The sequence below is a fragment of the Triticum urartu genome, chromosome 7A, assembly GCF_056163025.1.
Source record: "Triticum urartu cultivar PI428250 chromosome 7A, HENAU_Tu73, whole genome shotgun sequence".
NCBI lineage: Eukaryota > Viridiplantae > Streptophyta > Magnoliopsida > Poales > Poaceae > Triticum > Triticum urartu.
In genome coordinates this window covers 46,501,563-46,517,191 of record NC_141879.1, presented here as the reverse complement: position 1 = coordinate 46,517,191, position 15,629 = coordinate 46,501,563, and the positions used below count along the sequence as shown (strand labels likewise).

Here is a 15,629-nt window from a genome sequence, read left to right as displayed (position 1 = left end):
TAACAAAAAATGAGATGCAGTAGCAACGACATGTAGATACACAAACATTTCAGATCCTACTACTCCAGATGTACTCTAGAATCACAAGCACAAGCAACTTCAGTCAAAATCTTCAGTCAAGCAACCTTTTCAGAGTACAGTACAAATATTACTACAAGCACAAGCAGTACAAATATTACTAGAATTTGCTCTGAATTTTGACAGTAAGAATATGAATGAAAATGCAAGGAGTAAATAAAAATTATGTTTTTCTTAACTAAATATTCCCCCAGAAACTAGATTCTCTTTCAAAATCTATCCTGAAGGCCATTTGACTTGGATGTACACTGAACCTGAATTCGAGAACATTTCAAGTGCAACAAGATTAAAACAAGAACCTTCCACCAATTGGTTGTACACTGAACAAGCTCTACTTCTGTCCCAAGTTGACATCATACTGAACTTGCATGCTCAAGTTGATCAGCTCTACTTCTGAACTTGCATGTGTTGCTGCACACTTGTCTTTCAGTTCAATGTGCTCAAGCTCGGTTCTTCCTGAGACTGAGAACAGCACAGCAGTCCCTACTAGAATGCCACATTAATTCAGTCTTTCCTTTTTTTTATTCCCTACTAGAATGGTTATGGTTGGTGTTAAAAAATTCAAAGGTCTGTGTAGAGTTGCATTCCTATCTTAGTGAAGCTGCTGGGAGATGTTTTAAAGATGTTTATGTCACTGCAATGAAAGAGAACCGGGCAAGCTGGGATGGAAAGACTACTGTAAGTGGGCATCCATTGATTTCAATTCACTTGTTAGGTTGTTAGTTCTACTCCTGGGTAAATGTTCAATGTAAACTCTTACAAAAATTAGTTTTTGCAATCAGCACCCATTACATATCCTGTTGTTCACTAAGTCCTCTAGTGGATTTTGTTATTACTCCCATCTTATGCAGTACTCCTTGGGATACAATATGTTGTGAAGAAATCTTTGGATGGACAAAGTGGGGAAGAAGTGGCAACCTAGTGGTTGCAGTTCCCGCAGGCCAAGAGGAGCACTTTCTGGTCCATATTGTCATGACGGATACAATATGTTGTTGCGTCCCCAAAAAAGAGAGAATGAAACCAAGTTCCGGTGATCTGCACGACTGCACTAAGATCCATCACCCAAACAAAGCTGCTGATTCAATGGAGTAGAACTAACAAGGAAAACAGGGAAACATTTCCATTCACGACCACACTAAGTGGTTGTTTGGATAGCTAGTATTTGAGAGTAGTTTTAGGAAAACCAGTTTTAAGAGGATTTTTAGGAAAAACCAGTTTTAAGTTGTTGTTTTCGTAAAACTAGCTTATAAAATACTTTGTTTTGACGTGATTGATCATGCTGCAATATCACACAACCGAGGCTTTCATGCCAACGCTACTTCGCGTCATCCTCAACATTAAAGAAATAGGCAAATAGCCCAAGTGGTTCACGCGAGAGGTGAGGACTGAGGAGATCGAGGAAGGGAGGCACGATCACGCCTAAGACGCCTACAATGGCAGAGTTCGTGCTGCTCCTGATGGGCCTGTCACGGACACGGACCTGGGCGTGCTCGGCCTCGTCATGTCCGGCAACTTCCAGGGCGTGCGTGCATCCAGCAGGGAGATCGGGCACCACAGCGATGCGCGTCAACCTCATGTACCCAAGTGGCATCGCCATGCCGCTGAGCTGCCTCGTGGTGGGCATCAACGCCGAAGAGATGGTGGCCATGACAGAAGGTGTTGCGCGCGGCCAACCTGAGCAGCATGACGGTACATAGAACGGCTGAGACACAGACACGACGGCCACGGCGGCGCTTAGCACGCCAATGGTTAGGAGCAACGTGGGCGTCGTCCTGGCCGAGGAGCACAGCAGGGTACCTGGAACAACTGACATACAGACACAGCGGCCGTGGCGGCGCCTAGCATTCCAGCGGTCCGGAGGAACACGGCCGTCGTCCTCGTTGAGGAGCAACAGCCACGGCGGCCATGGCGGCGCCTAGCATGCCAGTGGTGCGCCTAGCATGCCAGTGGTCCGGAGGAACACGGCCGTCGTCCTCGTCGAGGAGCAGCAGCCACGGCGGCCGTGACGGCGCCTAGCATGCCAGCGGTCCGAAGGAACACGATCGTCGTCCTCGTCGAGGAGCAGCAGCCACGGTACCTGAGCGGCTGATGAAGGACTTGCGATCCAGCTACTGGTTTGTGGAAAAACGACTAATAGGCATTTTTCCATATGCTCGTTTTTTGGTTTTTGGAAGACCAAGTTTTTCTTATCCTGAGATTTGTTGGGCTAAACAAACATGGTTTTAGGTGGTTAGACTCCTAAACGTGATTAGTGAAACAGGTTTGGTATAAACTCCTTATCCAAACAACCCCTAAGATCCATCACCCAAACAAGGAAACAAGGAAAGCTACTCTATCAGGCTAAGAATACGACAGAAAGTAAAGAAATATTTTTGTCCCTATTCAGTTATACAGTGTGAAAGATAACTACAGCAAACGTTCTGAAGATTTCTGTTGCATTGAGATACAGTATGAAAGATAACTACAGCAAACGTTCTGAAGATTTCTGTTGCATTGAAATACTGTACAATGATCATCCAAGAAATTCAGAAACAGGATATATGCATTGTAACAGGGATAGTGTACAACGATCGTGCCAGGCTAGGAATATGACATAAAGTAAAGAAATACTTTTGTCCCTGTTCGGTTATACAGTATGAAAGATAACTACAACAAACTTTCTGAAGATTTCTATTGCATTGAGATATTGTAGAACGATCATCCCAGAAATTCAAAAACAGGATATATACATTGTGACAGGGATAGTCTACAACGATCATGTGCGTCTGCTGGAAGTACTTGAATTGATCAAAATTCTGCATTGTGACAGGGATAGTGATGATATGGTCAGATGAACTTCTTGAGAGCAACATAGATGAGGACTGTAACCCTGTGTCCTTGCCTGAGCAGCTAGCTGGACTGTCTACGACGGACTACTGCGTGCAAGAAATGCAAGTTCAAGCTGACCAGACCCGTGTGTGTTCAAGCTCAGTCACTAGTTGATTCCTTAGTTCCCGCGGCTGCAAGAAAGATATCAGCCGGTATACAATATCAGCAGGGTCCCAGAGGATCTTAGCTTGAAAGATCAAGTAATTGTGAATGGTTCATAAATGACAATAGCAACTCCCACCCAAACAACAGAAGAAGAAAAATTCAAACTCCCCACGTCCAGCAGTGAGGATTGGTCACCCACCCATCACATAAAACGCACATACCATTCACATAAAACTCCCAGGTAGGCAATCTATCCTCAACGACTTGTCATAGATTTTTTTTAGTTTTCATAAGAATCCTTAACTTCCAGATTTTCTGCAGCTTAAGGATTAGAAACTCCCTTATAAGCTAACCAACAACATTGATACAGTAGAGTACTCATTTTTATCAAATTCCCATATCACACAGATGACCATCAATGTGTAACTAACTAATTAAGAGATTCATATAAAGTGTTTTGACAATACCTCTCTCTTTCACTGAATTGAAACGATTTCTCGTCATTGGACCAACAAACGGCAGATCTTCAAGAATAGGAATGTCAACGTGTTGATTACGTATTGAATCATCTGCAGTTTGCCGTGCCTGCACGGTCACTCTGCGACCTAACTGAACTTCCTGAGTTTGAGGTCCAACTCTCCCAGCTTCTGCATAATTACTGCAACAGAAAAAAAAAAGGCCACTGTTATGGTATATAAGTAGTTCTTCGCAAAGTAATTATTTCTCTACATGTATTTTTGTCATAGTATTCTGAATTAATCATGTACAATCTCATGTCAAAGAGCTATTACTATTTGCTTAAATAAAAGAATTACCTCTTCTTTTCTTCAGCTCAAGAGTACCCCAAAAAAGCAATCCTATTAGCACCACAGCCAGTAAGAGCACTAAAAGCCAACGAAGAGATTTGACATTCTTTGGTTTGCTAGCAATAATAGCCACTTCAGGTATCTTCTGGGTCGGAGCAACTTCAGTCACTGTCGCTGTTGGTGCCGATGAGCAATTCTGTGCATCTTCAAGTAATTCCGGATGCTGCCCTCCACACGACGTATATTTCATGAGAAAGTTATCCAATTCTGTACCGTCATTCATCAATTTGCAAATACAGCCTTTAGAATCCAAAGCTGGAACTAAAAGTTCACAGCAAATAGGTTCTGGCTGTGTTGGAATGCACGCTACAGCAATTCTCCTAGATAACAAGTAATGATTACTGCAAAACTCGGACTCTGAAAGTTGTACAATCTGTCTTGCCTCGGACAAAGGGAGAAACATGGATACAATGATCAACAATAAGTAGCCAGTGAACCAAAAGCCCTGTTTCATCACGGAAATAAAACTATTAAAAATTATAGGGACATTTACATTTTTTCCCTAATTTCTGCCCGGCCTCATCTTTACCCCAAAATAAAAATAGTGCTCAACTATACCACTCTTCCGTCTAGTGTTCGTATGGAAATACCCTCCGTGTCGTTTCAATCCGGTCAAAGGCCTTTGACCGTCTACTAGACGTTTTCTAGAGTCTAGACATAGTTGCCCTTGTGTGCATATGCCACTGACATGTGGGACCCACCCTGGAAACTCTCTCTCTCACACACCTCTCCCTGACATGTGGGCTACCCTGGAAACTCTCTGTGTCACCTCTATGTCTCTCTGACATGTGGGCCATAGGACCCACGGTCAGAGTCAATTGAGATTGAAGTTAGCTGGCCAATTAAACATGGGTCCCACATGACAAACTAATGGTTTAACTAAATGGGTAATTAACCTAAACTAGTGGGAGGTCATCGCCGAACTACGCCTATGTTGTCTCAACATAGCCGGTCCCAAGCCCAGGTAAAGGTGAAGGGTTGTGATAGGCTTGGCGAGCCAACATAAAAACTCAGCCACTCTTATGGAGATGAAACCCAAAAGATTTTCATCGGGGCGTAACCCTCTCAGCGACGCGCCACATCGGAACCCCCTGGTGGCGCGCCGTATCTTGATCTGGATACGGTGGCAAGTGAGCGAGGATCGGGTCGTCACATCCTTAGTGGCGCGCTACATCGGCGCACGGGTGTAGTGGAAAATGAGCAAGGGTGTTCGCATTTGACTCGACGAGTGCGAAGGGTAAGGAAGCTAGCCAAGCCTAGGAGGATTCGCTTAGGTAGCTGGAACGTAGGGTCTCTGACAAGGAAGCTTCGGGAGCTAGTTGATGCAATGGTGAGGAGAGGTGTTGACATCCTTTGCATCCAAGAAACCAAATGGAGGGGTCAGAAGGCGAAGGAGGTGGAGGATACCGGCTTCAAGCTGCGGTAGATGGGGACGGCTGTAAACAGAAATGGCGTAGGCATCTTGATCAACAAGAGCCTGAGTGGTAGACGTCAAGAGACGTGGGGACCGGATTATCCTAGTCAAGCTGGTAGTTGGGGACTTAGTTCTCAATGTTATCAGCGCGTATGCCCCGCAAGTAGGCCATGATGATAACACCAAGAGAGAGTTCTAGGAAGGTCTGGAAGACATGGTTAGGAGTGTACCGATTGGGGAAAAACTCTTCATAGGAGGAGACCTCAATGGCCACGTGGGTACACCTAACACAGGTTTTGAAGGGGTGCATGGGAGCTTTGGCTATGGAATAAGGAATCAAGAAGGAGAAGATGTCTTAAGCTTTACTCTAGCCTATGACATGATTGTAGCTAACACCCTCTTTAGAAAGAGAGAATCACATTTTCGTAGTGATTTTTAACAATTGTTTTCGTGAACAGAAAGTTTCTGGCTTTTTCAGCAAGATCAAATAACTATCATCCAAGAAGATCCTATAGGTTTTACTTGGCACAAACACTAATTAAAACATAAAAACAAATCTTACCAGAGGCTAGATCAATTATTTATTACTAAATAGCAAGGATAAATATTGGGTTGTCTCCCAACAAGCGTTTTTCTTTAAAGCCTTTTTAGCTAGGCATTAAGATTTTAATGATGCTCACATAAAAGATAAGAATTAAAACGCAAAAAGAGCATCATAAAACACGTGACAAACAGATCTAAGTCTAACATACTTCCTATGCATAGGCATTTTATAAGAAAACAAATTATCATATCAAGCAAAAATTAGCATATGCAAGGAAGAAGAAAGAGACGATAGCAATCTCAACATGACGAGAGGTAATTTAGTAAAATAAAAATTTCTACAACCATATTTTCCTCTCTAATAATAATTACATGTAGGATCATAAGCAAATTCAACAATATAGCTATCACAAAACATATGCTTAACACGATCCACATGTATGCAAAGTTGACACTCTTCCAAAATAGTGGGATTATCATTAACTAAAGTCATGACCTCTCCAAACCCACTTTCAATATTATTGCAAACACTATTATAAATCTCATATTCATCATGGGACTTAAATAAATTTTCAAGATCATAAGAAGAATCACCCCAATCATGATCATTGCAACAAGTAGTAGATATAGCAAAGCTAGCATCCCCAAGCTTAGGGTTTTGCATATTATTAGCACAATTGACATCAAGAGAATTTATAGTAAAATCATTGCAGTCATGCATTTTATTCAAGGAGCTATCGTGAATCTCTTCATAAATATCTTCATCATAATTTTCAGATTCACGAATTTCAAGCAAAACTTCATAAAGATAATCTAGTGCACAAAACTCACTAGTAATTGGTTCATCATAATTGGATCTCTTAAAAAGATTAGCAAGCGGATGAGGATCCATAGATCTTAGGTTCTATATTTAGCAATAAATACTCAACTATTCCAACCAAACGAGCAAACGAGCCAAGTAAGACATCAAGGCAAACGAAAAGACAAACGAAAAAAGGGCGAATAAAACGGCAAGGGTGATGTGGGGGAGAGGAAAACGAGAGGCAGATGGCAAATAATGTAATGCGAGGGATAAGAGTTTCTGATGGGTACTTGGTATGTCTTGATTTGTGCGTAGACTCCCCGGCAACGGCGCCAGAAATCCTTCTTGCTACCTCTTGAGCACTGCGTTGGTTTTTCCTTGAAGAGGAAAGGGTGATGTAGTAAAGCAGCGTAAGTATTTCCCTCAGTTTTTGAGAACCAAGGTATCAATCCAGTAGGAGGCCACACGCAAGTCCCTCGTACCTACACAAACAAATAAGAACCTTGCAACCAACGCGATAAAGGGGTTGTCAATCCCTTCACGGCCACTTGCAAAAGTGAGATCTAATAGAGATGATAAGATAATATTTTTGGTATTTTTATGATAAAGAGTGAAAGTAAAGAACGCAAAGTAAAATAGATGTAAACTTGTATGATGGAGAATAGATCCGGGGGCCATAGGTTTCACTAGTGGCTTCTCTCAAGATAGAATAAGTATTACGGTGGGTGAAAAAATTCGAGCAATTGATAGAATTGAGCATAGTTATGAGAATATCTAGGCATGATCATGTATATAGGCATCATGTCCGCGACAAGTAGACCAACTCCTGCCTGCATCTACTACTATTACTCCACACATCGACCGCTATCCAGCATGCATCTAGAGTGTTAAGTTCATAAGAACGGAGTAACGCATTAGGCAAGATGACATGATGTAGAGGGATAAACTCAAGCAATATGATATAAACCCCATCTTTTTATCCTCAATGGCAACAATACAATACGTGTCGTTTCCCCTTCTGTCACCGGGATCAAGCACCGCGTGATTGAACCCAAAGCTAAGCACTTCTCCCATTGCAAGAAAGATCAATCTAGTAGGCCAAACCAAAATGATAATTCAAAGAGACTTGCAAAGATAACAAATCATACATAAAAGAATTCAGAGGAGATTCAAATATTGTTCATAGATAATCTTGATTATAAACCCACAATTCATCGGATCTCGACAAAAACACCGCAAAAAGAGTTACATCGAATAGATCTCCAAGAGAATCGAGGAGAACTTTGTATTGAGATCCAAAGAGAGAGAAGAAGCCATCTAGATAATAACTATGGACCCGAAGGTCTGAGGTAAACTACTCACACATCATCGGAGAGGCTATGGTGTTGATGTCGAAGCCATCCATGATCGGTGCCCCCTCCGGCGGAGCACCGAAAAAGGCCCCAAGATGGGATCTCACGGGTACAGAAAGTTGCGGCGGTGGAAATAGGGTTCGTCGTGCTCTTTGATGTTTTTGGGGTATAAGAGTATATATAGGCGAAGGAAGTCGGTCAGGAGAGCCACGAGGGTGGGGGCACGCCCAGGGGGCAGATGCGCCTCCCTGCCTCGTGGCCTCCTCGGTTGTTTCTTGACGTCCACTCCAAGTCCTCTGGATCACGTTTGTTCCAAAAATCACGTTCCCGAAGGTTTCATTCCGTTTGGATTCCGTTTGATATTCCTTTTCTGCGAAACACAGAAATAGGCAAAAAAAAAGCAATTTGCACTGGGCCTTTGGGTTAGTAGGTTAGTCCCAGAAAATAATATAAAAGTGCATAATAAAGCCCATTAAACATCCAAAACAGAATATATAATAGCATGGAATAATCAAAAATTATTGATACGTTGGAGACGTATCACGCCGCAAGCACTCTTGCAAGCGTCGTGGCTTTTAGTACGAGTATAATTTAGTTTCGTAAGGTGATCTCATTAGTTTTGGGATGCAAGTTATAAATCCCGAACGTTCAGGAATTATTAGCGTCCTTAATTAAGTATGTAAAAGGGAAAGTTTGGAAACCTTGTGTATCCGTACGCATTTTGTAAGTACGTGCATATAGCACAAACTTTACTATATACTATCGCACTACACGTCTCTCTCTATATATGCTTGCAGACTGTGCTACTCCCTCCGTCCAGGTGAATAAGTCATCTTTGGTTGTGCACCGTGACCAAGAAGGAGGGAAGACTTATACACCTAGATGGAGGGAGTACTACTATTACTTATGTACGTGCAAGTGCTCGTTTTAACATTACGATGCGGTTTTTGTAAAAGTAGAAAAACAACACTAGTCAAGCTTGTGAAACGGTTCAATGCAAAACAAATGCAAAAATGCCCGTTTGATTGTTTACTTTTAGCTTCCTTCTCTATGGTTATTTCTCTGTCGTACTTTGTACAGAGTATCTCACTGGTCAGAAAAGGCATGCAAATTCCCAAACCGCTTCCTACACCCTGTATTGAATTTTTTGCCTAACAAGTTGTGTCATGCAATTGGAATCCCAACTTGAGTACTACTACTAGTAGGAGTATGAGGGGCCAGTTCTTTTAGGCTTCTAGATTAGTAATCCCATAACTACTACCTCCGTCCTGGTTTATTGGTCCCCATTGTAATCTGTGTCAAATTTTGATCATAAATTTAACTAATGAATTGTTAGTGCATGTCACATGCACTAACATTTTATCAGTTAAATCTTTGGTCAAAATTTAGCACAAATTACAATGGTGACGAATAAACCAGGACGGAGGTACTAGTAGTAGTTTAGAAGCCCAAATAAATGAGTGAGGCACCTTAATGTTACTCTCCACTGTGACTAGTCTTATGGGAAAAGCTGGGGAAGTGACTAGTCTTAGAGCAAGTATAATAAGTCCTACTCAGCAGGCTACAAGAATTGCCACATCATAAGAATCCTACATGGAAGAGAGAGAAGTGAGGATAGAGAGCAGAGCCGGCTCTTCACTAGTCGCTCGCCTATACGCACATTACGAGGTGCAATAGCTGGCTTGCAGCCCGGGCTGCTGCCTATAAACCAGCGCTTTGCCATTCCTCCCAATCCCAGCATGCAAAGATTAATACTTAAATCCAACCCAACAGCCAACCTATAGTTGTCCTATTATATGGTGTTGGCTGTATGAAGACTATAGATGACACAGACTTGACTATAGAGTTGGCTGCTGCCTCTCCTATTAACCATGGTACTAAAAGAACTGGCCCTACGAGTAGTAGCTAGGGATACTACACTACAAAAAAATACACTTCCGTGATGATACGTGTTTGTCACAGTAGGTCGCTTTTTTGTCATGCATGTACATCCATGACAAATTTATGACAGAATCAAGATAGTCATACCTGTGCTGTGGTAGAAGTGTTCCATGACATTACCAAAATTATCATCACGAAAGTGTCCACTTCCAAGACAATAAATCGCGCGTCATAGAAGTGCTTTCGTCAAGGGTGACCGACACATGGCATCCACCGTAATGGAACGCCGTTAAGCTATCGGGTCGGGTTTTGGATCGGATAACCCGTTAACAGCCCCGACCAATGGGGATTTTCCATGTGTAAAATCATCATTGGCTGGAGGAGACACGTGTCAACTCATCCAATGGGCGAGACGCGCCTATGATATGTTGACACGTGGACCGACCCATCAAGTTTAAATGGGCCGGCCCAACTGAAGGCCCACAAGATTTTATGGACCATAATGGGCCGGCCCAGCTAAAGGCCCACGAGATTTTGCGGACCATAATGGGCTAGCCCAGCTAAATGCCCACAAGATTTTGAGGGCCATAATGGACCGGCCCAGGTAAAGGCCCACAAGATTTTTTTTGTGCCATAATGGGCCGACCCAGGTAAAGCCCACAAGATTCTTGCGGGTCATAATGGGCCGGCCCAGCTAAAGGCCCACGACATTTCGCCGACATTAATGGGCCGGCCCAACTATAGGCCCACAAGATTTGTGGACCCTAGTAGGCCGGCCCATTAACTGTCTGCCATGTTCTAGGCCAAATGCCGGCCCATATTTGATCCGGTCCATTAATGGCCTGCCACGCTCCGGGCCTAATAGTGGCCCATATGAGATCTGGCCCGTTAAAGGCCTACCACGTTCTGGGCCAAATTACGGCCCAGATCAGGTCCGGCCCTTGAAGAGGCTTTGGGCTCAATTATGGCCCATATCAGATTCAGCCCGTCAACTGGACACTATGCTTTTGGGCCCACTTGCTAAAGGCCCACTTAGTAATTCAACCTGATATTAGTTTTGGCCTATTAAGGGCCCGTTTAACATTTCGGCCCTATATTAATTTCAGCCTGTTAAAAGCCCGTCATATAGTTGGGCCTAACTACGGCCCGGTTTGCATCCGGCCTGCTCGCAGCCGATATCTGATTGGGCCAAACAAGGACCGAGACAATTTTTCGGCCTGTTAAAAGCCCGTGATTTGATTCGCACAATCATGGGCCGGGGTTCATTTCGGGCTGCTGCCGGCCCGTAAGATGATCGGCACATTTCAGGCCCAACCTACATCGTGATTGCATGACGGCCCAATTATGTACCGTAATTTTACGGTTTGGCCGGTTTACTGCGAAGACAGGACATATATACAGTAAAATAACTGCAGCATCGTGAATAAGAAAAAATATATACTATACAATAAAGAAATTACGGCATATTACATCCACTGGACATGAAAGTTCGCCACTATGATAATAAAGCACAAGCAGACAGCAGATTACGTACACTGGGCATCAAAGATCGCCACCAGTGCAAATAAACACGCCGACAAAAAATATACAAAACCGACAGCACTTAAATAGAGTTCAAGAAAGGTTAGCCCTGCTGGGGAGCTGCAGCGCAAGCAGCTGAGCAAGATGATGAGACTGTGCTTATTCAACACTTATATCTTCCTCACGCTGAAAGATAAACAAGCAGACAGATGACAAGTTTTGCACATAAAAGTATCAGTGCTGAAAATTCATCACATTTCTTACTGACGAATAAAGTGACACAGTTTAAATTTGCATTAACACAATATGGTATTGTTCAGGTCAAGACATGGCAGGAAATGACATTGTGAAGGAGTTGGCAGCTTCACGACACCATTGGATTACAGATCAAGAACTCATAAGTATCAATGGTTAGTGTGCTGTCAATTTATACCACTAGTCGTCAACCCGTGCTCCTTCACAGGCTAGCTTCTTATACATTCATTATTTAAAGTTTGATATAAACTACAACTCACATGATAGCAATTGTATATCTTTCATTCGTTTCCATTGATGTGATAGTTCCTAAATACTCCATGTTTGTCTCAAAATCATATGCAGTATCCTAAAGCTCAAAAGAATCACTTCTAGCATGAAACTATTATTTTACCTAATGGCTAAGATAACATTAATTTATATTTATATTGGGTAACAAAACTTTCTTTTTTGATTTATTAGGTAAGAGAAATTGACAGTACTAAGCATAAGCCCATCAATTGGTGGTGTACTTATACCCACCACTAATTGCTTTCCTATGTTATTGAATAAGAGAGGAGATAGTAACGTATGCTGAAGCCCCATGGTGACTGTGGAGCTACTTTTTTTGCTATAGTCGTGCTCCAAGCGATGTAAGGTTATTGTGTGGAGCTCACTGTTCTTAGGTTAGAGTATTTAGGCATCCATTTATGGTGAAAACAATCACACTATATGCCTTTTCGCCTACTTCTCTTGACACAATGAGCAAGGAAGTTTGTGCATTTTTTTCTGAAAAAAATAAACTTAATAGAATTTCAGAAACATGTGGAAGGTTCTATATGGATATGGAGCACAATTCTTGCAAAACAAACATTTTCAGAACATACATGAACTCCAGGGAAAGATACTGCTAAACACGTTGCAAACACAATGTAGGACATGCCAACATGATTTGTTCATATGCATACCTAGCAGATCGCCAATAGAAGTAAAAGATACTGGTCCAGACTCAATCCCTATATTTATTGGGATAGAAAAGTCGACAATTGCTGATATGCTGAGGACATCACCACACTATCAGCCAGTGGCGGAGCTAGGATTTGAAACCAGGGTGGTCCATTAATTTTTTTTACAACAAACATGGCATGTGAATGTTTGTGAGTAATTACCAACACCACATAGGAATAGATCAATATGGTCTTATAATCATACAAAAATTCTGAATTACGCAAGTCTCAATCTAGCATAAAAGAAAAATACACACTACTCTTGACTATAGTACATAGCCTGAAAAATTAAAGATGACTATGTTTCAATAATTCTATAATAAGAATTTACATTCTACGGATCACAATGACATAAATGGACATGAATGATGTGCAAAATTATGTGTATGTTCGTCGCTCATGTACTCTAGTACACATAAGCAAATAGCAAACCCTAAATTGAAAATTGGGGAATGGTCCATTGGCGAGCTTCTGGAGATGGTACCTCAAATCAGGCCGCGCGAGAAACAGCGAGCTACTGGGCGGCTGCCGCCGGCTTGCAGGGCGCCAGGCGGCCGGTGGCAGGAGAGGGTCGGGTCGCAGCCTCGTATGAGGTGCGGCTGGCACCGAGCGACGGGCAGGCGGCAGGCGCGACGAAGAGGAAGTAGTGGAGGAGCCTCCTAAGTCCTGAGCGATTGTGCGTCCGTCGACCGGCGAGGGCGGCGAGGCTGACGGAGACAGGGCGGCCGGCGGCTGGGCGTAAGGGGGTAGAAGATTCAGTTTCGTCTCGCTGTTTCTCGCGTCTGGTGCAGGCTGCGTGGTGCGTGCGTTCTTTCCTGGGTCAGAGATGTTGTTGGGCCTTATTTTTTTTCTCTGGCCCATCTATAATTCTACATGGTATATAGGCCGGTTCAAAATTCCAGGGTGGGCCGCGGCCCACCATGTCCACCCTGTAGCTCCGCCCCTGCTATCAGCCTATGGCATCCAATTCAAATACAGATTGAGATAATTTTCATTCGTAGTTAGCGCAATAAACAAATAATAATGCTTATTAATTATCGTCTTTGTATGTACATTTTACAGAATTACGAGAAGGTTTCCGTACACATGAACAAAAAGAAAAATGTCACAGAAGTTCCCACAATAATATTCACTCATTCTAGTTAATTATGTGCACCATTTTGTAGCAGGCATGACTGCCCGGAAGAATTCAAGGGCCATGGGAGGACGAAAGAATTTAATTGAAAATTAGTTATATATTTGATTAGAAGTAAGAACAAACTTTTCTGTAGTCTAATTCATACCAAACGATATAGAAAACTTTTCTATAGTCTAATTCATACCAAACGATATAGTGTTTATGTATATATATATATATATATATAGTGTTACTATTCATCACCCAGTGTGCAGAATAAGTTATTCTTCATCCGAGGTAATCTTACGATCATTTCATAATTAAATTACATTTGGAATTCAAATAGTTACATTTCTATTGATTCACTACGTAAAAATTGACATAAGAAAATAAAAATATAGGTCATAAAACAAGAAAATTTGCAGTTTATGTGTATTTTAGACTATGTTTTTATGTTTGTAATTTTACATAACATAAAATATTTTATACGGCAATTATATATTTTCTTACTATCTCTTTTTGCGTCGGAAATAAGACAAAACTTACGGAACGTAAAATTACGGTGCATTGATGGTAAAAAAAGGGGGGGTGAAGAATAACTATTTCTCACCTAGGGTGACGAATAGCGCGACCCTATATATATATAATCGAGATATGTTTTCTGTACATAAGGCACATTTAAGTTAATCTAATTATTTTGGAAAAAAATAAAAAGGAAAAAGAGAAAACAAATAAAATATGAAAAAAAATATTAGAAATATATGCCTACGGCTATGCCGTCGGCATATCTACAGCCACAGAAGGGTAGAGCCATGGATCGATGACGTGGCGTATGGCGCGGATCGATGACGTGGCATTGTCCATGGGCCAAGCCTATGCCTACGGCAAGGCTGTCGGCATAGATATGCCACCCCACGGACTGGTGAGCATTTCGGATCGTTGACGTGGCAGATCACGCGGATCGATGACATGGCAGATATGCCGACGGCCACCGTTAGGCCCCGTCGGCGTAGGCTTCACGCCGTCAAAGGATGTCGCCGCCTGGGCAGTCGGGCCCACAGATATGCCGAAGGCAGCCTCTATGCCGCCGGCCGCCGTAGGCATATTTATTGGGATGACGACGGCCCATCTGTGCCGACGGCCCCCGTCGACATAGGTGGATGTATGCCGACGGCTTTTCTACGCCGACGGCCTGACCTGGGCCGTCGGGATAGATCCGTCGATGCCGACGGGGGCCGTCGGCATAGATTTGGCCGTCGGCAATTGGGTAAATTCTGGTAGTGGAGGAGGTTAACCTTGATGGGCAGGTGGTGCCTCGGAAGGACACCTTTCGATATTTGGGGTCAATGCTGCAGGAGGACGGGGGTATTGATGAAGATGTGAACCATCGAATCAAAGTCGGATGAATGAAGTGGCGCCAAGCTTCTGGCATTCTCTGTGATAAGAGAGTGCCACAAAAGCTAAAAAGGCAAGTTCTACAGGATGGTTGTTCGACCCGCAATGTTGTATGGTGCTGAGTGTTGGTCGACTAAAAGGCGACATGTTCAACAGTTGGTGTGGCGGAGATGCGTATATTGAGATGGATGTGTGGCCATACGAGGAAGGATCAAGTCCGGAATGATGATATACGAGGTAGAGTTCGGGTGGCACTAATTGAAGAGAAGCTTGTCCAACATCGTCTGAGATGGTTTGGGCATATTCAACGCATGCCTCCAGAAGCTCCAGTGCATAGCAGAAGGCTAAAGCGTGCGGAGAATGTCAAGAGAGGTCGGGTAAATCAAATTTGACAGGAGAGAAGTCAGTTAAGAGAGACCTGAAGGATTGGAGTATCACCAAAGAAC

General features: G+C 42.9%; 1 protein-coding gene across 1 annotated transcript in view; it reads right to left on the bottom strand.

Annotated features, from left to right (window-relative positions):
- Positions 1 to 2,496: 2,496 nt before the first annotated feature.
- The window catches only part of LOC147957547 (uncharacterized), a 47,720-nt gene continuing 34,587 nt past the window's right edge, over positions 2,497 to 15,629 (bottom strand). The window contains exons 2-4 of the mRNA XM_087531758.1: positions 3,867 to 4,362; positions 3,519 to 3,698; positions 2,497 to 3,077 (exon numbers count right to left, since the gene is read on the bottom strand). Of these exons, the coding sequence (XP_087387884.1) occupies positions 3,046 to 3,077; positions 3,519 to 3,698; positions 3,867 to 4,362 (708 nt within the window). The 3' untranslated portion in view covers positions 2,497 to 3,045. The remainder of the gene's footprint in view (positions 3,078 to 3,518; positions 3,699 to 3,866; positions 4,363 to 15,629) is intronic.